The 25,827-nt window shown below is 29.0% G+C and overlaps 1 protein-coding gene and 1 long non-coding RNA gene across 2 annotated transcripts; one reads left to right on the top strand and one right to left on the bottom strand.

Annotated features, from left to right (window-relative positions):
- Positions 1 to 22,209: 22,209 nt before the first annotated feature.
- On the bottom strand, positions 22,210 to 22,911 carry LOC115722949 (non-specific lipid-transfer protein 2). Its single transcript, XM_030652339.2, has one exon. The coding sequence runs from the start codon at positions 22,747 to 22,749 to the stop codon at positions 22,456 to 22,458; it is 294 nt and encodes a 97-aa protein (XP_030508199.1). The 5' UTR covers positions 22,750 to 22,911; the 3' UTR covers positions 22,210 to 22,455.
- Positions 22,912 to 24,184: 1,273 nt separating this feature from the next.
- On the top strand, positions 24,185 to 25,120 carry LOC133030941 (uncharacterized). The gene is made up of 2 exons (XR_009684479.1): positions 24,185 to 24,482; positions 24,817 to 25,120. It is a non-coding gene; the product is annotated as an uncharacterized LOC133030941 (long non-coding RNA).
- The last annotated feature ends 707 nt before the right edge of the window (positions 25,121 to 25,827 follow it).

The following is a 25,827-nucleotide window of genomic DNA, read 5'->3' as shown; positions in this document are numbered from 1 at the left end:
CATATTGATAAAATAACACAACCAAACGATAGCGGTGAATTTCCACATCAAAACCAGAGGATGGGATGGGTTTGCCATCAATGAAATACTCAGCAAATGATGCTACAAAAACACCACAATCACTGGAAAAAAACAATAAGAAAACACAAAAACAGACACTATGAGAACACTAATAAAAATCAAAGTCACATAACAAAAACATAACAATACAAACAAGCAGTGAAAAACATTGAACACTATACATAAAACTTACGCTGTGACCTGCTCCGGTAAACCATCAACAGCAACAATAGGGAACGGTTCCATCGTGCTAAACTTAGCTTCGTTGCGAAGGCCTTTGAAGTCTAACATAGAGAAGTAATATGGTAAAATAACAGAAAAAGGCTTGCAAGCCTCTTTGTACCGTCATATACCTTCCAGAACGCAATGAATTGTACAGATATATCCGCCTGTCAACTATGTTTAGACGACCACAAATCCAATGATCCTGTAATTTTACATTGATAGGCATAACAACATGATCAACCAAATGCCAAGGAGTGGCACATAATATCTTACCACCTTGGATGTACTGGGCCACATTGTGAGAAAGAGACAACACCGATATATCGTTGTTTTTCTCAACAAACTTCTCATACAAACTTGTTATGCTAGAACAAAAAAGGCAATCAGTTGTGGTGACTTTAATTTTCGGTTCGGCTGAGTACATTATTTTCTTACGAAGATAATAGAAAATAATGTCAATGTGCTGTACAAGAAAAAAAATTTAGTAAAAAATCATTCAAACTTATAAAAAAACTAACAGAACAACACTTAAAAACATAAAAAAAAAAATTAAAAAAAAAACAACAAAAATATATAAATAATAATAATAAAAAAAAACTTATAGAATTGGTAAGGAAACAATTAGGGTAGGCAAGGTTGTGAAACCACATCTTGTTGCTAATGTCCTCAACACCAAAACGAAATGGCAGAAATATTGTGTCCTTACCCTTACAATACACATTAGTTGTTGTGCTAAAAAAAACAAATACAAAAATGTCAAAACACAAATAAAAAATTAAAAACTAAATGGAAAACAATAAGAGATATATAACTGAAAACACCTACAAAAATACTTACTTAGATTTATGCTTTTTAAGACCTGTATCAACCCACGTGACAAACTCAGCTTCCAATTGCGGATCGACAGGTTCACCAATCTTGTTGTCCAACGGGCACAAACCACACACATATTTAACGACCTTATAAACAGAATCATCAGGAGAAACTGAGGATGAACCTGATTTAGATGCACCAGAAGCAAGCTCAATGAATGGAGATTTCAAAACAGCTCCTTTCTTCCGATCCCTCTTTTGAGGACGTAAAATAGGAGTCTCTTGAAAAACAACCATTTCAAGATCAGTCTTCTCAGAAGTCTCAACGAAGGTGGACATGAGTTGAGGAACCAATCTAAAAAAGAAAAAGGAAAAAAAGAAGACTTATTTTTTATTTCAAAAAGTACAATCAAAACACTATTAAAACAACAATAGAATATCATATAAACACAAATTACAAAGAAAAAAAAAGAGAAATACAAACCAAGTTCTCCACAGCTTTAACAACAGATGCAATTGTTGCATCAACATCAATGTTCTCCTCCCCACCTTGAGACTGTTCAGGCTGACAACAAAAACAACATTAAAATACTATTAAAACAAACTCAAAACACAAAATCCACACAAAGGGCACAAAAAAAATGATGGCCAAACAAGAAATACACCTGTTTGATCTCTGCAACAGGTACCACAGGGTCAGAATTCTTGGCATCATCCACCTTGCCGGTATCATCATCCCTCGAAACAACCTCGGGGACAACAACACCCTCATCATTACGAACATCCCCCGTGTGAGCCTCATCCTGAACAGCACCAATACCAGCTCCACCAAGATCATCATTATCATCATTAGTTTCATCGTCATGATGTTCATCTCCTTTGTCATCGTCGATTTTATCATCCTCATCTTCCTCTGAAGTGGAATCTTCATCATCCTCATTTTCTGAAGAACGAAGAGCATCTTCAGACTGAGATCCATTGTGAGTAAGACCACCTTGGGATGACTGAGAACAAAAAAAACTTAAAAAATTAATTTACTGTATAAAACAACATAAAAACACTACTAAAAAAATAACAGAAAAAAGTAAAGACAATTAAAAAAATACCTCAATAAGAATGTCCAACTTCTTGTTCATCTCAGCAACAGATTTCATAAGTATCCCTTGCTGGCTGACAACAACAGATAGACTCTTTTTAAATTCCTCAAACTAAACTCGGGAGACATTCTCATGAGCAGATGATGAAGAAGCACCCATCAAGCCAGGTTGACCAACAGACTTGGAACCACCTTTAATTTTGAATTTGACAGCATCGGGAGTAGTCTCACCAGAGAAAAAATCAGTAAGGCTCAAACTCAATCTCTCAACAGAAGTTGGAGTGACGTTTCTTAATTTTAACTGAAACAACAAAAACAAAAAAAAATATGCACATGAAACTGAAATTATAAAATAACAACAACAATCAAAACATAAAGTATAACTAATGTACACAAAAATAACATTAAAACAACAGTAGAAATAGTGTAAAAAACAACAGAATTACCTCTTTCAAAGACCGATCGAAAATGAGGGTGTTCATGACATCCATTTTCACCTGACCCTCCTTGTCATTGGGTAGTTTAGGCCAATTCAAAATCCTTGGAATGCCAACATTTGAGTACAACGACAGTTTCCCAATAACGTACGGGCAACACTCGAAAAACCAGAATTGAATAGTCAAAGGAAAACCCAATAACCTGTAATACCCACCATCCTCGTCACTACGAACTACCCTCTTATAACCAGAATCTATCTTACCCTTCAAAGAATGGATAGTGATATCAAAACAATGCTTGCCCCAACCAAATTCATTATATCGACCACTATCGACAACATCTATTTCCTCAGACGAAACAACTTTACCCGGGGGACCACCCAACAAATAACACTGCACAAAATACAAGACAGCCAACTTGACTGCAAGATCTTCGTTATCCTTAAGATTGTCAGCAATAAAAGCAGTCTGAATAGCACCCTTGGTAATTTTTTTGTACCCCTTTAAACAATGTTTGACCAATTCATTATCATCTTGCTTAAACTGATAAAAATCAGAATCAACATGACAATCTAACCCCGTGACCAACGCAAACTCTTCGATACTAAAGATATTTCCCTTGGACACAAACCCAAAACTCCAACCCATTGGGCTGCTGAACCTCCCTCAACAGCAAACAATGAAGCAATTGGTAATGAATTATGTACTCCGGAATCCGAAAAAAATAACCAAACACAGATTTTGAAAAAATTTCCAATTGGCTTTCAGTTAGAATTCTCTTAATGTCTCCAATTACAGAGTAATACCCAGATGTTACTACTCTAGAATGATAGAATTGAGATCGGGTGTACTTGCATTCCCAATCCTAAAAAACAGAACAATAAAAAATACTGCTAAAACACCATAAAACACTACGAAATAACAATAATAAAAAAAACAATAAAAAAAAACATAGAACAGAATGCATAACATGACAAACCTCAACAATCCTATTAACAGAAATTTCCTCAGCCACACCTGATGATGGCAACACCTTTACAGGGGATTTACCCTTGCCCTAAAATAAAACGAAACAACACCAACAAAACAACAAATAAAAATTAAAAAAAACACATAAATAAATCAAACAAGATATATAAAACAATTACAAATACAGAGACAAAAACAAACATATACCCAGTTATATGAACTTCAAAAATCGAATTTAACAAAAAAAAAAAACTCAAAAACAACAAAAGATAAATAGTAAAATACCTTCAGAGAGACAGGCGACTTAAGAAATTCAGATTCCAACTCAAAATCTGAGTCTGAGTTTTCAACCACAGTTCGAGGTCTTTTCCCTCGAGTGTTCTTCGAAGGTCCACCATGAGTTTTTCTTTTAGCAGAACGGGAAGTGGGGCTAGGAGGGTTGTCTTTAATATTTTTTTTTACCCATTTTTGATTTGGGTCTGGTTTTCTGGGATTGTTTTGTGGGTTTTGTAGCTTTAGTCGGGGATGGAGATGAACGAGTAACGGCCATTATAAGGAATTATGAAGGTATTTATAGACAAAAATAAGAAAAATGGGGGGGAAAATGAGAGGGAAAATGAGAGGGAAGTTTAAGAAAGTGGGATGAGATTTGAAATTTTTTTAAATGCAAAAACCACCCACTACTCGAAACTGTAAATGAAAACTGAAAATGGGGGAAGAAGATGAACAATTGAGGGGAGAGAGAGTTATAAGTAAAAATTTTATATTCGAAAAAAATAAAAAAAAAATAAAAGAAAAATGAAAAAGTACATAACCTTTTTGATAAGAATAGAAAACCGTCAAATCAAAAAATAAAAAATGAATTATTTTTTTTTTAAAAAAAAAACGTGGCAAAACCCTATCGTGACAAGTGTAAAGCATTAACCCCTTGAATGTTAAAGTTTGCAAAGGCAGTATACTGCCAAAAAAAAAAAACAGTACAAAAGTAAATTCCACCGTGTCACAGTACAAACGAAAAAAAATTTGGAAAAAACAGTAATGGGTGTAAATTTCCCTTAAAGTTTGGTCAATTTTTTCTTAAAAAAAGGTTTGGTCACTTTTTATGAAATTTATTTATTTTTGAGTTTTTCTATAAGGTAAGGTCAGTCATATTATTGTAAAGTATTTTGAAAAATCTCATATTTGTGTTTAAGCAATGTTATTAGGCACCTTATAGCACCCAACCTCATACTGATATGACGCGTTACGAATAGTTAACAGTTTTTTATATTATTTAGTAAACCAAAATATATGGGGCCTGATATTGATTTGCACTAATAGCATTATGCCATCTTTTGTGGTGCTTGCACTACTAGAAAACTAGACTTTAGAGGTGGTTTTTAGGAGCATTCAACATTAGTTTAGGCGAAATTCGCTATCGACGTTGTTCTAGGCGACGCTGTAGGGGGAAGTATTAACTGACGGTATAAGGAGACCCTATGCTGTGGGTTATTATGAATAACAGGCAACATAGGGTGGTTATTTGGAGTTAGAGTTAATTGCGACAAAACCCACACCCTCAAAATTAATATTTTAGTGGCCAAACCCCTAAAACCCGTGTTCTGTTAGCAATTGAGCTTTTCCATCCATTTTCATCCGTTAAGTGACATGGTGGATTTTCCACGGGTACACAGTTGACCCTCGGACAAGGCAACGCAGCACGTGTGGATGCATCAGACAGGTGCTGTCTGAAGGCTCGGTCACCCCACATTTCAGACACGACACACGCCAGTTGGCCCTGCAAGATGCCAAGAAACCTCGGCTGATGACCATGCATCCCCTCCCTAAGTGCACGCGTAAGCCATGTTTGCAGCCTCTTTTTGCTGCACGTGTAGCATCCTGGCAACAACACCCCAAAACCATATTTATGTGGGATTTTTACAATTTTTTTGAATTTTCTCAATTTCAAACCATAAAAATCAAAATAAAATATTATTTTTAATATATTTGAACTTAAATATCAATTTTATATTAATAATATTTAATTTTTTAGTAGATTATTATTAATTTTTTGATATTTTGAGGTTTAAATTTAAAAAATTGATTATTTTATTTTTTTTATGGTCAGATTTTAAAATTTAGTTAATTTCTTTAATATTTATATATTATTTAATTATAAGATCAGATATTTTAATATTAGCCATATTTTAAATTAAAAGATAACTTTATCCTTTTAATTTGAAATATTACATTAAAATTATCTTATAAGATAAATTAAATAATTAATAAATTTAAAATTAACCTAGATATTTTTATAGATATTCTAACCATAATATTTTCAAATTAAAAAATTAGTTATTTTGTTAAATATTTAATTGTTTATAAATTATAAGTTAGAAAAAATGATAGTTATGCTATTTTATATCATTTTACTTATCAGATATATATAAATAGTATCACAAATATTTAAATAACCTAAATATTTTTGTAGAAATTTAAAAAGGCATAATTTGAGATATTTTGACATATAATTAGGATCATTATTATTTTTTTATTATTTTATTCCTAAAATAATAATTACCTAACCATATCTATTTTAAAATTAGTTTATTTTGTTATTTTAATTTTATGAAATTATAAGATTAGAAAATAATATTAAAAATATCTATATGGTTATTTTCAAATCATTTATCTTATTAGATATTTAATTTAATTTGATAAAATAATTCAAATAAAGTAAATATTTTAAATTAGTTTGAATTTTAAATTTTGAAGAGATATTTAACGTTGTTTCAACAACTCTAAATTTTCAAAATTTAGTTGGTTAGTTAAAATAATAATTTAATTATATTAATATCTTATTTCACATTTGTTACATGGACATTGTTTGTTATATTTATATTGTTTATTCAAAACTTTTTTTCAACAAACCTATTATTTATTTGATCTAAATTGCTATGATTAACTTGTTGACATATTCAATGATCTGATTTTAATTATAGTCCGATTGTCAATAGATCTTATAAATAATTTGTAATGGGTAAATTTTGTATTTCTTTCATCTGTGTAAATCTAGAAATATGATAGGGCCCATCAAAATTAATTTGACCTGTGTGAGCCTATATGTTTGGTTTTGGGCTTAGATGCATATAGGAAGCCCATTTATTTCTAGACATTTACATGGACTAGGTTGCTAAAATGAAATATCACCTATGATAGTTTTATTTAGGTCCAATTAGTATTGGGCTTATTCAATGAATAACAATTATTTAATGAAAGGTTAAATTCCTCTCCTTTGGGCCTTGTGTGAGAGTTAGGGGGCCATTAGTAGTGGGTATAACATACTGCACCCAACCCTCCCTCACATGAACAACCCCAATTGTGAAGGCCCATTTGCCTCATTTAAATAATTGTATTAGGTTAATTATACTAGTTCAACCTAATTAAAATAGAATTAGCAACATAATTAATTTTAGAATAAATGGAATTAATTTTTTATTGGATTATTTTAAAATTAATTTAGAAAAACACACTTAGTTTAATGAAATATTCTAGATAGAAATTTCTAGTAACTAATTTATATTTTCTAATATTTAATTAAGTAGAAAAATATATTTGAGTTGAAAATTAATGTTAATTAATTTTAGACCAACTTAAATTAGGTTTTTTTTAGAACTTAAATAGAATTAATAATTAAGTTGATTTTATTCAAGATACTTAATTATTTATTTCCATATCATGAAATTTAATTAAATAAGCAAAATATATTTAAGTTGAAAATTAATTTATTAATTAATTTTAGACCAACTTAAATTAGAATATTTTTCTTAGATGTTAAATTAGAATTAATAATTAAGTTAATTTTATTCTAGATACTTAATTATCTCTATTTTAATGAATTTAGTAGAAAATTATATTTGAGTTGGAAAATTTTTAATTTCAAACCAACTTAAACTAGAATAATTTTCAAAGTATATTTTATTTTATTTTAAGAATTATCTTTTTTATGCAATTTCAAAATACATTTTTTTAAATGTAGATATTTCGAAATTTAAATTTTGAAAATTAGATTAAGTTAAAATTTAATTTTAATTTTAAACCAACTTAAATCAAGTAATTTTCATTAATAATTTATTAAAATATATAGACTAAAATATATTATATTTTAATTAGAAAATTAGTAATTAGTTTATGAATTATCTAGATAGATATTTTCTAGGTAGACTTTTTGGTATTTTTCTAGAGATATTTAATTAAATTAGAAAATTAATATTTAAGTTGATTTTATTCAAGATACTTAAATATTTGATATTTTTCTTAAGAGATTTAATTAAATAGGAAAATTATATTTATGTTGAAAATTAATTTATTTAATTTTAGACCAACATAAATTAGAATAATTTTTCTAGTTTTATTTTATTTTATTTTTTGATGAATTTCGAAAATGTATTTTTATACATTGGATTTCGAATTCAATTATATATTTATAGAAAATTAAATTTGAGATGAAAATTAATTTAATTAATTTTGGACCAGCTTAAATTAAGTAATTTTAATAATATTTATTGAAAAATTAATACTAAGGATGGAAAATAAATTTTTTATTTTTTAGATCTTCCTAGTGTATAATTTTATAAATATGAAATTAAAATTTATATTTATATTTAGAGTAATCTAAATTAGTAATTTTAATTAAATAAATATATGTTAAAATAAGTATCAAATGAAAATACAATTCTTTAAAATAATGAGCTTTTAATTATAAGGAGATTCGATCTCCATTGTTGATCCTACATGGTTAATTATTTTCAATATAACCTCGAGACGCTAGACTTCGTTCCCCTTATGGATGGTTATGTTGGGATTTTATGCCCTAAATAAAACTCATTACAATACAATATGAGTTGTTTGTTGGGTTTTGTGCCCTAAATAAAATCCATTTCAATATAATTAGATTTACTTATTAATAAAGATCAGAAATAACATTTTTATGCTGCATGGTTCACATGATTTATTTCATGATTATATATATAATGTATGAATTATATTTAAGTCCAGATCATATGAATTTGTTAATGATTATAGTGTTGTCAGCACAGTGGAATATAATCTTAATTATATATTCGAAAGTTTATTCCCTGATTTGTCAGTTCAATGGATTTAGACTGGCATGATATAGTCAGCGATAGGTATTCTTACACCTTGGATAAGTGTTATGTCCTTTCCAGGGTATTGGCAAAGTTTACCAGTATCGGATGTATGGAGTATACATCGGAAGGGACCGATATTGAACTTTGATTAGATTTGTTAAAATTTACCATAATATCTATTCAATTCAATATCACCTGTTGATCCTAGATCAAATGATCTTAATCCTGATATGGTTAGGTTCGATCTCAAGAGTATTATACATGTTCTTTGATTTGTTAGTTAAGCCTACTTTTGGGTCAGGGTGATACGTACATTTTGGGAAAATGATAGTATAATTGAGTGGGAGCGGTAACATAAATATGGAGTCTATAACTTCTATAGGAATTTAGAAGTGAAACGATGATATCCTTCGAGCTTGGCTAAACAGAGATAAATGGTTGAGTTCTCATTTCACTTCGCTGAAATATCATTTATACAGAGCTAAGTGTTTTAAGGATAAAATACATTGAAGGTGTAACGGTAATTTAGTTCCTATTCAATGTAGATCATCTATTAGAGGGTCATTGATCAAATTAGGATTATAACAATGGATAATTAATAGCGTATCTATATCGTGGAACATATAGAGCGTTCTATATGACTGAGAGTGCAATTCCAAGTTCTAAGTTTGGATTCAATAAGGAATTAATAAGTTAGGGAATTTACTTGGTAAATTCGGTTCGACTTATTGGAAGCTCGGTTATATAGGTCCATGGTCCCCATACTAGTTGAGACCATACTTCTTGTAGGACTCAGTTAATTGATTTTAATTAACCAATTATAATTCTAAAGTTAGACTATGTTTACTTTATGAATTTTCACTAAGCATGGGCGAAATTGTAAGAAAAGAGATTCTAGGTTTTATTTGTTAATTAAGAGACTTTATATGTCTAATTAATAAATATATTAAATGATAATATTATTTAATAGTTAATTTATAGTTATTAAATAATCAGAATTGGCATTTAAGTGGTTAAATTGGAAAATTGGCATTTTTGAGAAAATAGGATTGAAAATGACAAAATAGCAAAATTGTAAAGTGAGGCCCATTATCCATATCATGGCCGCCCACTATGCAAGCATTTTACCATTTATATTTTCATTATTTTAATGCCATACAATTCTAACCTAATTAACTTTTAAAATATATGAATTTTTTTTTCATTTTAATATTTTAAAGTTAATTTTAAGAAAAACACTCTTAGTTTAAGATATTATTTCTAGATAAACTATTTGTATGTTTCTTGTATTTAATTTAATAAAGAATTTTAACTAACTAGATTCTTTCTGAAGCTTATTTTAATTATTTCATTAAATATTCCTATTTAAGTTATAAATTAGTTATTACTAACTAATTTTTCTTATCAACTTAAATTTGAATATCTTTTGTATTTAAAATTAAGTTGAGGAATTCTAGAACTTGGTTATTGAAGATTCTAGAGATATTTTTAAGTTGTTAAACTTAAAATGGAATATTCTTAAATTAGGTAGTTACAACTTAATTTTCATATTTAATTAAATTTTATTTGGAAATTTTTAAGTTGGTTATTTTAGATTCTTTCTATAACAACTTCAATTAGATATTTTCCAAATTTTTGAAAAGATACTTAGTTAAATTGAGATATTTTCTAGATAATTATTTCTATACTAGTTATTATTTCTAATATTAAAATAGGAAAATATCATTGATTGTGAAATTAATTGTTTAATAATTAATTTTGGTACAATTTAAGTTGAGTATATTTTTCCTAGTATTAAACTAGAATTAATAATTAAGTCTTCTCTATACTTAATTATTTATTTCTTGAATTTAATACATTTAATTAAATTGAAAATTTAAATATTTAAGTTGATTTTCATCATGATACTAAAATATTATTATTTTCATGTTATTTAATTAAAAAAAATTGAAAATTATTTTAAGTTTGGAATCTTATTTCAGAATGAACTTAAATTTGAATAATTTTCAAAATATATTTTATTTTATTTTATTAATCTTTTTCCCACAATTTCGAAATTGCATTTCTTTAATGTAGAAATTTTGAATTTTATTTCAAAAAAGATTAAAGTTGAAAATTATTTATTTTAATTTTGGACCAACTTAAATCAATGATTTTTTCATTTAATGATTAATTAAAATAAATGAACTAAAATATATTATAATTAGAAATTGAATTAATTAGTCAACCATGGTTTGCATGTTTGTTAGCTATTCTAAGTGATTAGGGGTGGACCATCCCATAGTCATTAGATAAGAAAGTGTTTGTTTAAACAAATACTACTTTTCTAAGAGAATGACTAAGTCTAAAAATAAAGTAGCAAATAAAGAGATATTTTTTTCTTGATTCCGTAAGTGTTCTATCATCTTATTCGATACAAGATGATCCCACTGCCTCTGTTGTCTTGACACAAACGAAGAGGTCAATACCATGTAGTTTTCTTAGACATAATTCACGGTACCTTGTCATAGTGGGAGGGTTTCAAGGAACTCACTCTTCTTATGACTTGGAAGACATTAGTGATTAAAATCCATTGTGAGTTTAAACAAGTAATGGATTGTCAAGATAAGAAACTAAGAAGTAAAGCCAAGAGAACTCTGTTTTAATCCATTCACATGGAATAACCTAAAGTTTTCTGTTACAAGGACATGAAATGAAATTTTCGTTTATAAGTCTATTCAATGGAGTTAACAAAACTTCCTGTTCCTAATATTATAGGTTTAAGTTTATCTAAACCTGTGGCTCATGGTATACCTGGTTAATTACTTACTCTAGTGCAAGCAGCTTACTTTAGTAAGATGCTGAAGTATTTTCTTTTTAATGGCAATCTATAGAAGCTTCTCAGCTTCTAGGCATAGATTTTATTAATCTAAGGAAAAGTCTCAACTATTCCAGAAAAGATAAAGCCATGAAAAAATTTCTTAAATCAACAGTGAGAGGTCTCAGATATGCTTTAGTATGCCTTAGACCAGACACCTGCTGTTGAGTGGGAGTAATGAGTAGGTACCTGAATAATCCAGGAACATTGGAAGACAATCAAGTAAATCTTAAGATTAAGAAGAGGAACTATATGTTAGTCGATAAGGGTGTGTTTAAAACTCTTAGACTACACCACATCAGATTTCGAGACTTGCCTTTGTGCTAGAAAGTCTGCTAATAAGATGGTGATTACTCTGGGGGTGGAGTAGTGATTTTGGAGAAGTGTAAAAACCTATCTGAAGTCTCTAAGTCTGCCAGTGAGAGACTGAATGTTAAAGTTGCAGGAAGGTACTTATTCATTCTAAGGAAAGTTCTATACATTTGTGGCACCGTTCCAACTTATCTTAACTACTAGTGTTATTTCCTGATTAACCAAAAAGTAGTTGCCAAAAGTATAGAATCCAGTATCCCAAGAGAGTAGACATATAGAGAGGAATTTCACAATATCAAGGATTTTGTGATTAAGGAAGAGTAATGGTGGAGAAAAGGTTATGTTTAATTCAACCTGTCAGATCCTATTACAAGGAGTATACTACTACTACACTTGATTTGTATATCAAGGTGTAGAGATTATTTGAAATGCACATTTTATTTTATATTAGTGCAAGTGGGAGTTTGTTGGGTTTTGTGCCCCAAATAAAACTCATTTCAATATAATCAGATTTACTTATTAATAAAGATCAGATTTAACATTTTTATGTTGGATGGTTCACATGATTTATTTCATGATTATATATATAATGTATGAATTGTATTTAAGTCTAGAACATATGAATTTGTTAATGATTATAGTGTTGTCAGCACAGTGGAATATAATCTTAATTATATGTTTGAAAGTTTATTTCCTGATTTGTCAGTTCACTGGATTTACACTGGCATGATATAATCAGCGATAGGTATTCTTACACCTTGGATAAGTGTTATGTCCTTTCCAGGGCATTGGCAAAGTTTACCAGTATCGGATGTATGGAGTATACATCGGAAGGGACCGATATTGAACTTTGATTAGATTTGTTAAAATTTACCGTAATATCTATTCAATTCAATATCACCTGTTGATCCTAGATCAAATGATCTTAATCCTGATATGGTTAGGTTCGATCTCAAGAGTATTATAAATGTTCTTTGATTTGTTAGTTAAGCCTACTTTTGGGTCAGGGTGATACGTACATTTTGGGAAAATGATAGTATAATTGAGTGGGAGCGGTAACATAATATGGAGTCTATAACTTCTATAGGAATTTAGAAGTGAAACGATGATATCCTTCGAGCTTGGCTAAACAAAGATAAATGGTTGAGATCTCATTTCACTTCGCTAAAATATCATTTATACGGAGCTAAGTGTTTTAAGGATAAAATACATTGAAGGTGTAACGGTAATTTAGTTCCTATTCAATGTAGATCATCTATTAGAGGGTCATTGATCAAATTAGGATTATAACAATGGATAATTAATAGCGTATCTATATCGTGGAACATATAGAGCGTTCTATATGACTGAGAGTGCAATTCTAAGTTCTAAGTGTGGATTCAATAAGGAATTAATAAGTTAGGAAATTTACTTGGTAAATTCGGTTCGACTTATTGGAAGCTCGGTTATATAGGCTCATGGTCCCCATACTAGTTGAGACCATACTGCTTGTAAGACTTAGTTAATTGATTTTAATTAATCAATTATAATTCTAAAGTTAGACTATGTCTACTTTATGAATTTTCACTAAGCAAGGGCGAAATTGTAAGAAAAGAGATTCTAGGTTTTATTTGTTAATTAAGAGACTTTATATGTCTAATTAATAAATATATTAAATGACAATATTATTTAATAGTTAATTTTTAGTTATTAAATAATTAGAATGGGTATTTAAGTGGTTAAATTGGAAAATTGGCATTTTTGAGAAAATGGGATTGAAAATGACAAAATAGCAAAATTGCAAAGTGAGGCCCATTATCCATATCATGGCCGCCCACTATGCAAGCATTTTACCATTTATATTTTCATTATTTTAATGTCATACAATTCTAACCTAAACCTAGATGACTTTCTATAAATAGAAAGTGATGGCTTCAGGAAACTATGACTTGCATATTGTTCCTTTCAGAGAAAAGCCATAGTCGCCCCTCTCTTCTTCTTCTTCTCTTGAATTTCGAACCTTGAGTGAATGAGTGAGTGCCCACACACATCAAGTGGTATCTCAATCATAGTGTGGAAGATTGTGTAGAATCCAATCAAGAAGGAGAATCAGCATCAAAGGAAGGAGAGAAAGAGATCCAGGTTCAGATCTTTATTATGTTCTGCTACAGATTGGAATCAAGGGCTAGAGATTTGAACGGAAGGAGTCATTATATTCCGCTGCACCCAATGTAAGGTTTCCTGTTGTACCCAAAAGTGAGTGTTTTAATATTTATACTCGCAAGTGCACGAATCGTTTCGGAATATAATGTTCATGTAAGTGCAAGGTCGAACCAATGGGAGTTGACTAACATCAAAAGAAACTATTTCAAACAAAATAAGAATATTCTAACCTAGCTCCAAATATTTGATGGGATTTTGGTTTTGTAAAATAAAAGACAAGTAACTAAAAAGACTTAAGATTAAAGATGAGTGAGTATGAAATTAATTTTCCAATAAGATGTGTAAAATGAGATTATTAAGATATTAGATTCCACAAAATGCAAGTTCAATAGTATTTATAAGTATATTGATTTCCAAGTTCATATATATAGTTGAAATAAATCACACTATATTTTCCAAAATATATTTTTCTTTTAAGTACAAGTTATTTTAAAAAATGTAGGATTTTTCTTCACTTATAAAAGGTATAATTTCTAAGCATTAAATGTGTTACAATTTGATGAAACTACACAAAATCAAAGAAACTATGTTTAGGCAAAATATAACACTTATATTCTAAGAATTAGATGTAAACAATTTCATGAAAGACATTTAATCAAAGAGTATTATATTTTTGCATAATGAAGAACTAAGTGGAAATATGCTTTAACAATCAAAAATACATGATATTGAAGATGAAAAAGACATATTTTTAATAGAAAAATCCATGAACTTTATAGCACAAATGGGAAATCAATATACAAACATAAACACTATCTAGTTACATTTTGCTTCATCATCATCTTAATAATCTTGAGAAAAGATTAGAAGCTCATAACTAGATAAAAATTACAAAAGATAAACATACTTGACATGCTCTTCAAAATGTAAAAATGGTAGAAAAAATGGTAGAACTATGAAAAGTGTGGAGTGAAATGGTGTGGAATGGAGAAGTGTTTAGGGTTGAAGAGGTGTTTAGGGGGGTGAAGAGATATGCTTGAAATGGTCTTCCAACACCATATTTATAGGCAAAATTTGAGGATTAAATTAATCAAAATAAAATAAATAAAATGATTAATTTAATTAATGTTAGGAAGAGAAGGGATAAATAGAGTATGTGTAAGAGTATTGGAAAAAATAAATGTTTGTTTGGATGGAAAAATAGTGAAAAAGATAGGGTAAATAAAATGGGAATGTTTATTTAGGTGAAATAAATTAGGAAGATAAAATGGATATTTAGGTGTAAAGTGTGGGAGAAAATTATGGATGTTTTTTGGATTTTGTTTGTAATTTTCGGATGAGAAATAAACAAATATCAGCATTTTTTTCTTCTTTTTTGTTTTCTGCTCAGCAGGTGCCACTTGGCGCAACTTGATTGGAAGGAGGCTGATGGATAGCTCACGTGGCGCGAGCTGGTTGGAGGCTGGTTGCACGCGTGGCGGAAGGAGAGGGCTGGGAGCTGCTCGTGGGCTCCGCGTGGAAGAAAAGCAGCAGGAGGAGATTGCTCTCACTCTCTCTTGTCTGAGGTGCATCTCACTCGCCACCTGGGTCGTTAGATCTGTAGGTGGACGGCTCTGATTGGGTCAAAGAGCTGAGCGAGAGTGGGCTTTGCAAAGGGCCTCATCTGATTTTCTTTTAAAAATTGCACTTTTAGCTCCATTTCTCCAATATTTCTTCAATTTAATCCTAATCTCTTTCTCACACACCTAAAAATACATAAAATCAATTAGAAACTAAGTAAAATTTCAAATAAATAACAGATAACATATTATAGCAAAATAATTATTAAAAACATATAATAAACTATAAAATGAGCATAAAGCTAATAAATTCAAAAATAATAAAAAACTTACTAAATTAATTAAAAACTTAAGAACTAAGCCAATTTTAGTTAAAAAAAATGTGAAAATAACTCTAATGTCTAGAGTTATCATTTCCTAAACTTTATATGTGTTTATTTTATTGTTTTAGAATTCATATTAGGATGTTAATGAAACATACATGGTAGTAAATCTAGATCTTGGTAAAATATTTCCAACATTGTTATCAATAAAAGATTAGAAGTCATTTTTGTTTACATGTAGTTTTCATGTTTGTGGTTTAATGTGTAAAAAATCTGTTAAGTCCAGAACATATAGTTATTCACAATTACAGTGATGTCAACACAGTGGAATGTAATTGTGATTATATGCTTCAAAAGATAATGTCCCTTGATTCATCAGTGCACTGGATTTACACTGATGTGATAATCATCGATAAAGTATACTTACACCTTGAATAAGTGTTATGTTCTTTCTAGAACATTGGCAAAGTATGCTAGTTTCGGATGTATGGAGTATACATTGGTCTGAGACTGATATTGATCTTGGTAAAGATATTATAATCTTACCGTTGTATCTTTCTAAGTCAATATCACTGGTTGATCTTAGATCAAATGATCTTAATCTTGACATGCTTAGGTTCAATCTCTAGAATGTTATTTGTGTTCTTTGATTTGTTAGTTAAGCCTACCTTTTGGTCTGGGTGATACGTACATTTTGGGAACATGATAGTACAATTGAGTGGGAGCGCTAAACATAGATATGGAATTTATAGCTTCTATCTGGACATAGAAGTGAAACAATAATTTCCTTCGAGCTTGGCTTAATAGAAATAAATGGAAGAGCTCTTATTTCAGTTATTATATTAGTTTACTGAAATATCATTTATAGGAAGCTAAGTATTTTAAGGATAAAATACATTGAGGGGTGAAACGGTAAATTATCCCTACTCGGTGTAAATCATCTATAGAGGATCTTTGATTATTGGGATTAAAACAATGGTTAAATGTTTATAGCGTATCTATATCGTGGAACATATAGAGCGTTCTATATAACTGAGAGTGCAATTCCAATTTCTATGGCGAAATAGTGTCCAGTGACAAAGTTTTGGTCTGACAACGGCATAGGAACAGCAGTAGGAAGTCAGAGATTTTTGAATTTTTTTGAATATGTTGGTTAGGTTGAAAATTGCAAAGTGGTGAAAGTAACCCAGCAAAGGAAAGGTGCTGGCTTTTATAGGCCAGAAGGGGTGCGAGGCAGCTATGATCAGACACCATCGTACGGTGAGAATTTGTAGCGATTCGAATTCTGTGATCCAACGGATGGGGTGAATAGGCGTAAAGAGGAGAAAGCACGGTTGAAACATTTGAGTATCTCCCTGACACCAGCATTAATGCAAAGGTCTATCAATAGACGGGAAGCGAATCGTTGCCTGCAAAAGGAAGTAAAAATCAATGATGATGATCATAAATGTGACCCACGCGCCAGTGCCATGTGCCACTATATTTATTAAGGATCGGAGGCCACATACAAGTCTCATTTATCTGTTACTAAATAAGACTTGGGGGTAAATGTTACCTCGGATTTTTCCCAAAATACGTGGCTGCGGCAGCATATGACACGTGGACAAAAAGGGCACCTCACCGGAGAATTAGCTGAGTTGTATACAGACGGACAAGTGTAGTTCGGGGAGTGAGCCCCCGGAGAAGTACGTAAAGCATGTCCTTCCTCTCCGGGAGCTAGAAATATAATAAAGCATCTCCAGGAGAAGGAAAATATATTCGAACAGTCACCTCACATTTAATGCAACATGAGAAAAGCGTCTAGGAACACCCATAAGAGGATGTGTCAGACAACGTAAGCCTCGTTTACGACGATTACACGCTAATCAAAGAGGCTAGTGATGACTCCATTATAAAGAATCACATCAATCAAGGAAGGACAAAGATTAATCTCACCTAATCCCTACGATACCTACGACGTAGGTTATGCATGCCCTATTTTGTATCTCTTAGGAACTTGTGCTCATACATTACTGGCACTCAAAAACAAGTGATCCCTTTTGAACTATCCTTACCAATCTCTATAAATACCCCTAAACAAAATGGGAGAGAGAGAGAGAGAGAGAGAGAGAGAGAGAGAGAGAGAGAGAGAGAGAGAGAGAGAGAGAGAGAGAGAGAGAGAGAGAGAGAGAGAAACTCACCAAGAACATTCTTTGTGTAAGAATTCTCATTAATAACAAAGACTCGTGGACTATGGCTCATTAATGCCCGAACCACGTAAAAATCACCTGCATTAATTATCCCAAAGCTCTCATCATTATGTCATTTAATTGGTTGCCAAAAACCTCGGTCAACAATAATTATGAGTTGATGACTGATATTTTGTTATTTTTTTTAATAATTTTTTATTTCTATTTTATGTGAGAATTTTTTAATTTCTAACCTTTTATTTAATATAAAATTTAAAGGTATCTTTTTGATTAAATGATTATAAAAAAATTAGAATTAAATAAGTTAATTAAAAATATCTAAACCATACCATTTGAATTTAAATTTGATCAGATACAATTTTATTTATTTTCACATTATTAATTAATGAATTTTATTTGGTATATGTCTTTTTAAAAAAAACTATATGGATTCACTTATGTATAAAAGTAAGTAGTGAATTTATTTTTTGATTTGTTTTATACACAAAGCAAACCTATTAAGAAATACGGTAATGACAACAACTTTGAATATAGTGACAACTGCAAGTGAGATACAATTATTACATACAATAGTTTTGAAATCATAAGCCTTATACATTTATCAATTATTTTATTTATTATTCCAATTTAATTTATCCAAACAAAATATATTTTAAAAACTAATCGTACAATATTAATATTTTTTTTGGATTATCAAAAGTAAAAAAATAAAAATTTAGAAGAATTTACTTATGTTATTAAAAAAAAAATATAAAACATATAAAAAATAATTTATGTTTTTTGGGTTCTTAAGAGTAAAAGAAGAAAGTTTAGAAGAATTTACTCATGTTATTCAAAAAAAAATTATAAACATACAAAAAAATTGAAATTTGATAGGGAAAAAAACAAAAAAATACAAAAAAGGAAAAAAAATTACAAAAATACTTTGGGCCGGCCCATTAAACATTTATACAGTCCACATACAAATATTTACAAAAATACCACATGCACTAAGCCTTCAGCTGTACAGAGCGAACCATGAAGATGAAAATACGCGCTCGTTTCAAAACTGCAAAACAACCAAAATGAAACCAAAACGAGAAAAATACAACTATTAATTCAATTGATCTGATTCAAATAAAACTGATGAAAAAGTACAATGACCACAACTATATTAAATTGAATTAAGTGTTGTGGTTTTTCAAGTTGATTTACAGTTGCATCATTATTTTATATTAGTTTAATTCAATTGTTTGCAAGAATTTATTTTGGAAATAAGAAAAGGAGAAAACACTTTGAGAAATAGTTAGTTTCTGAAATAAATTTAAACGTTTCTTAATAGTTTCATTTTAGTTTTATTATAGTTTATTAACAGCAATAAATATAAATTGTAAATAAACAAGTATACAAACTATAAAAAAACTAAAAACAAACTGACAAGCAGAAACAACTCTACGAATATAAACTACAAACATCTAAATCAAATTGTTACCTAAAAAAGAACAGCAAACAACTATACCTAATAATATTCCCAAAACACATCATACATAAACATATTAAACTATTAAAAAACTAGAAAAAAAAAACTAAAACCCACTGATTAGAGACACTAAAACAAAAACAAATGTTTCAAAATATCTAAAAAAAACTAGAAACACAAACAGAACATAAAACACAACAAAAATGAAACGAAAGTAATAAGAAACAAACTAAAATGCCAAATCCAAGAACAAAATAAAATTGATTAAACAAAATTAAAGTCCTAAAAATCCAAAGAAAACCAAACGAAATTTTAAAATGAAAAACCTAAAATATCACAAACCAGAAAAAACCAAAACGATGAAATGGAAATACAAGAAAATGTTTAAAATGGGGGAAACGAAAATGAAACCGAAAACAAACCTCGATTCGAACAAGAAGACCAACATTATTGTTTTTCCCATAAACATCTTCACCATTTTTCGCACACGGACCTTTGTTTTCTTCTTAGGAGGAGCTCTCCCACGCTTCGTTAATGGAGGAGCAAAATCAGAGTCTTCCTCCTCAATAAAAGGACGTTTTCCCTTAGCTTTATTAGCTAGTGATTTCAAACCCATTTTGAATTTTTTTTTGAACAGGGGAAGGAGATGAAGAAGAACGGGTCACATCCATTTTATATAAAGATTGGGAAACAAAAAGAAAGAGAGAAAAAGGTTATGGGATGGTTTAGTGGGAGTTGAAAAAATTTGGAAGAACAAAAATGAGAGGGAAAATGGTTGAGGAATCGTGGGGAGTTAAAGGTTCAACAATGGAGGTTATTTGTTATTTCAAAAAAAAAAAAAAACTGAAATGAAATAAAAAAATCAAAGGAAAACAAAAGAAAAAGAGAGAGGGAAGTGATTGAGGGATGCATGATGGTTGATAGGTGAGTTGACGTGACTGGTGCATAGATGTGATGTGTATGTGGTATATGTGTAATAAAATATAAAGAAAAGGTAAAAAAGTTGCTTTAACCGTGTGTAGGTTTATATGTAATAAAGTGTGTAATTTGTATTTTTGGTGTAAAAATTTCAATTTGATATAGTTTAATGAATTAATTATCAGTAACTAAAATAAAGGGATTATTTCACAAATATATAAAAATAATAAAAAAATTACAAAAATACGATTTCAAATATTTTTATGATTTTTTTGATTTTATTTATAGAAAATACGATATTTTTTTTATGTTGTACTCTTTAATTTGTTGTTGATTTTTTGTTATCTATATGTTCTTTTTTGTTATTGTTTTGATGTTATTTTTAGATTTTATTTTCATGTTACTTTTATGTAGTTTTCTTATTGTTATTGTGTTGTTTCTATAAAAAACGTAAAAGTATAAAAAAAATTATTTAAACGGAAAAATGTACTTTTTTTTTTTACAAAAAATGATACCTTATGTAATTATCTCTAAAATAAAATAAAATCGCATGCAAAACGCAATTTATTTTCTAATTTATTATATTGATCATTTTCTTAATTTTTTTAAAAAACATTTACTAACTTAGGTGGCGTTTGGTTAGGAGGAATAAAAATATAGGAATGGGAATGGAAATAGGAATAGAATAAAATTTAAAAATACATCAAAAAAAATGATAAAAAAATTATTAAAATTTTTCTCATAATGTATTGGAATGGTCTTTCTTTCCATTTCAAAATGGAATTGTCATTCCACCAAAGTGGTGGAAAGGTCATTCCATTGGAATGATATTCCAACACTTTAATATGCAACCAACCAAACAAAGGAATAGAGATTGTTTCCTTTCCTTTCCATTCCATTTAATTACCTTCAACCAAACACCACCTTAGTTTCTAAATTTAGAGTTATTTTCCATCTCACTTTTTTTTTTTGTAAATACAATTTTGGATCCTGTGTTTTGCAAAAATAACCAATTGGACTCTCTGTTTTGTTAAATGATAAAATAGATCTTATATTTTCTAAAATAATACAAATAGGACCTTGAACTGATTTTTTTATTAAAATAAAATTTAATAATAATTTGATCTAAATGTGTTATGACAAAACTATTTACATTTTTTGTATTTGTACGTGTTAAAAATTATCTTCAAGTTAGTTATATTAAAAAAAAATTATAAAAAATTAAACTCAAGTCCTATTTTTACTATTTTCAAAAATACAATATCTATTTTGTTATTTAACAAAACAAAATATATAATCAATCATTTTTACAAGATTCAAAATGATATTTACACCATTTTTTCCTATACTTTTATAAATAGTCGTAATATAAAGAGAACCCATCTTTTCGAGAAATCCACTTTTTTTCTAATGCTAAGTAGTTGAAAAACTGACCCAAAAGATCGAGTGGAATAAAATTCATAATTGACTGAAAATCAGATTTAAAATAAATAATAAAAAAAATATTAATTACTTTAATAGAGTGAAATGAGTGGTCAGTTGAATTTACTCGTGTTGTAGTGGTATTAGTTAGATAATAAAGGGTTTACGCGTGTGTATGTATCGATACCTAATTCACCACTATACTACTGCTATTTAAAACATTCATAATATATCACACTAAAAACATCTAACAGAAACAAATATATAGATATTTATATATATATTTATATAATTGAAAGCTAATAAAAAGGTACTCTTTTATATATAATTAAGAACCTGCAATACAATACTACATATATTAATTGTTAAACCCATCATATTCAAATGAAAGGATTGCTATATATAATTAATATTGTTTATGATATAAAATACTCAAACACAAATAATATATATTTTATTTTCCGTAAGCAGTATTGAAGAGGAGTGAACAAGTGTCTTATTTATAATAATAATATGGAAGGGATGATGTTCACGACTAGTAGTGGATCAACATTTGGGTAAGGAAACACCACACTTGGCAGCAACATTTCTAGCATTAGGAGAGTTGACATACTGGCGAAGATTAGGGTCCTTGAGATACCCACAGAGGCAAGGCTTCTGTTCCTTGAGCTTGGCGCAGCATTGACTCGACGGCGGAGATCCACTAGTGATGGCCGACAGGCATGAGCTCATCTGCAGTGGGCTGCACGTCACTGCCTCTGCACTCGGCGCTTCCGACAACAGCACTGCTGCGGCTACCATCGCCACCGCACACACTGTTACAAAGGACAAGTTCTTCATCTTAATTTTTTCTGTTTGGTAAATAGATGAAAGAAGGGGTACACAGATAGAATGAGAAATAATTTTTGGTAAGCAGTGAGGAATTTGGGGTCTTTTTGCACGGTATTTATAGATGAATTTCTCGTGATGAAATGGGGGAAACAAGTATAATGTTGAGAAGTCAGATATTATTAATTATTACTATTATTATTTTATTTATTTATTTTTTTTTGGTAAAGCAGTATGAATAAGTCAAGCTTAACTTAACTCAATTTTGTGACAAATGCGAAACAATGTCTTCTACTTAAGCTACTTATAAAATGTTAAGAATGTGAATGAGAAGATAAAACAATGAGAAATTGTCGCAATTGACACAAAAATATATTATTTTTAATTTTAAATTTGTAAAAATAATTATTTTTTATTATTTATTATCTAATTGTCTTTTGTCACATCAAATTTTCATTATCACATTTTTAATGCTCAATCTATAATATATATATTAGGTGATTGTTACGTGCCAAACCACGTGGTGTAAGTTTTATTTAATATTTTAGTTTTTTATTTTAATTAATAATTAAAATAGTATAATTATTTGAAAGATTTGTTTTATAAAAATAAAATATGTGTCGGTATATTTAGTAAGTAAAACATAGGTATGTTATAATAATATATGTTATTAATAGTAAAATGTACATTAATCTTCTAATTGAAAAAAGTTCTATTATCTCATTTCATATCTAATAATAGCTACACAACTATATATTTATAGACTTTCACATTCTTTGCAAATTACTAATAAACACCAATAATATTTTCATATTCTAATATTTTTCAACCTTCAAAATTAAAAATTTATATTATTTTTTTTTTGAATTAAATTCTCTTACATATATAGTCTCACATATATATATTTATCTATACATTTTATCTTTTCTAGATAATTACAGAAGGGGCAACTCATATACAGTCTAACATTTATATTATCTTTTCTAGACATTTTATCTATATTTTTCTTTTTTAAAAAATAAATAAAAAATATTAATATTCTCCCAAGATAGGTTTGTTAGAGAGATATCTGGGTAAGATGATTTTTTTAATTTAAAAAGAGATTATTAATATTTAAAAGATTGTTTAATTTTTTGGTTTAATTATTTGATTTATTTGTTAACGGGAGATCAAACATAATCGTTAAATTTAACAGAATATTCTTTTATTTTTAAGTATATTCTGTTAAACCAAGAAATGTTAAACCAAGAAATGCCGTTAGATAGACACTTTTAATATATAAAGATATTTTTATATATGGAATACTTAAATATTACACTATATTATAACTATATTAGTTTTAAGAATTATTACATAGAAAATATAAATTGACTTTATTTAAAAAAATACATCCATAAGGTAAAGACAACATTTATACCTTTTATGTGATTTTAATTACCAAAATACCACTTACACTATCACTTACACAATCAGACAATGGTTGCAGGGTGATTACTGCGTGGTTGCGTGGTGGTTGCATCAGACGATGGTTGCAGGGTGGTTGTTAGGTAGTTGGCCGAAAGTTGCATCAGACAAAGGTTTTAATTAGACGAAAGTTTTTGGGTGGTTGCTGGGTGGTTAGTCGAAGGTTACATCAGATGAAAGTTTCAATCAGACGAAATAACTGTTAGCAAAATGTTTATGCAATTGTAATGCAACTGTAATGCAATTGTTGTGAAACATTAAAAATCAGATAGTGTTTTCACGTACGTAACTTTATCTACATGACTCTCTATGATTTAATATGAACAAATTCACCATTAAAAATTTAGAAAACAACAAAAATATACCAGAATAAACATTTTACTATAGTATTGATGTAATTTTTTTTTTAATTATACTTGAGTTGGATTGTTTGGGAACTCCACTTCAACTTTTGAGATATGCCTTTCATGGATCTAAAAATTGAAGTCAGGATATTAGTTTTATGCAAATTAAACTGGATTTCCGGTTTTTAGTTTCGTAGTAGTTTTTCTACATTTTTTTTTTTTATAAATTTGAAACAGTCCCTGTTTTGATTGATTCTGGTTGTCTTCTCAGGTGAAGTTACCAGAATTAATGGTAGTTCTCTTTCTGGTTGAATTTTTGTTTCGGTTGCATTGAGTTGTTGCGTAGTTGCACGGTGGTTGCGCGATAGTTGCCTAGGAAGCATGGATCCTGGATTGAAGGTGTGTGTAAGTTGTATTTGTGTAATTTTTTTTATATAGGTTGTATATTTATTTATTTGGCCAGCTGAAAATATTTTTGTAATATTATTACTTTTTTTGGTTAAAATTGAAAAAAACCATTAGTTTTATAAAAATTAATTTAAGTTTAAAGTAATGTCGATTCTTTATTTTTAATTTTTTATGAGTTATTTTGAGTTATTTGTTTATATATATATTTCTTACAATATATTTATTTTTTGTTATATGATATATATTATTATTCTTAGATGATATTATATATATATTTTTTTTATGTAGAATGTGGTAAATATTTTATTAGCATAATATATACATTTTTATATAGGTATATAATTTTATTGACGTGCTCCATATATTTAATTGTAGTTTTATATATTATATATAACTATAGAATATATCATTATATATAATATTTATTTTTGTTTTATTATATACAATAGTGATATAAAATTGTGCTGCCCTGATATATATATTTTAATTGTAGTATATAATTTAGTTAGTATCATGTACATATATATATAAATATCCAAAGCTCGTCGAAAGTCATCCATTTGAGATTCATTTCGCAAGGCACCCCCTTACTTATTCGTATTGGAAAGTATCTCATTAAAATTACCAATCACAAGCCATGGTAGAAGTGGAGCTACATCATTTAATCTCCTTAAACTCCATGAATGGCACCGATTATGTTGTTCTGGAGAACCATAGAAAATAGTAAAATGTCAAGTAGGACCATTGCCAAAAGCAATATAACAGTCGAACAAATTTGAATTAAAATTAAGAAGAGTTACATTGACACCATCTTTCTAAAGTAAAAGTAAACTCTCTCATAGACCTACCTGTGGGACTTCAAGTCCATTATTAA

Source organism: Cannabis sativa, chromosome 9 (genome assembly GCF_029168945.1).
Source record: "Cannabis sativa cultivar Pink pepper isolate KNU-18-1 chromosome 9, ASM2916894v1, whole genome shotgun sequence".
NCBI classification, from domain to species: Eukaryota; Viridiplantae; Streptophyta; class Magnoliopsida; order Rosales; family Cannabaceae; genus Cannabis; species Cannabis sativa.
The sequence above is the reverse complement of the archived record's forward strand: the minus strand, read 5'-3'. Positions and strand labels throughout refer to the sequence as shown.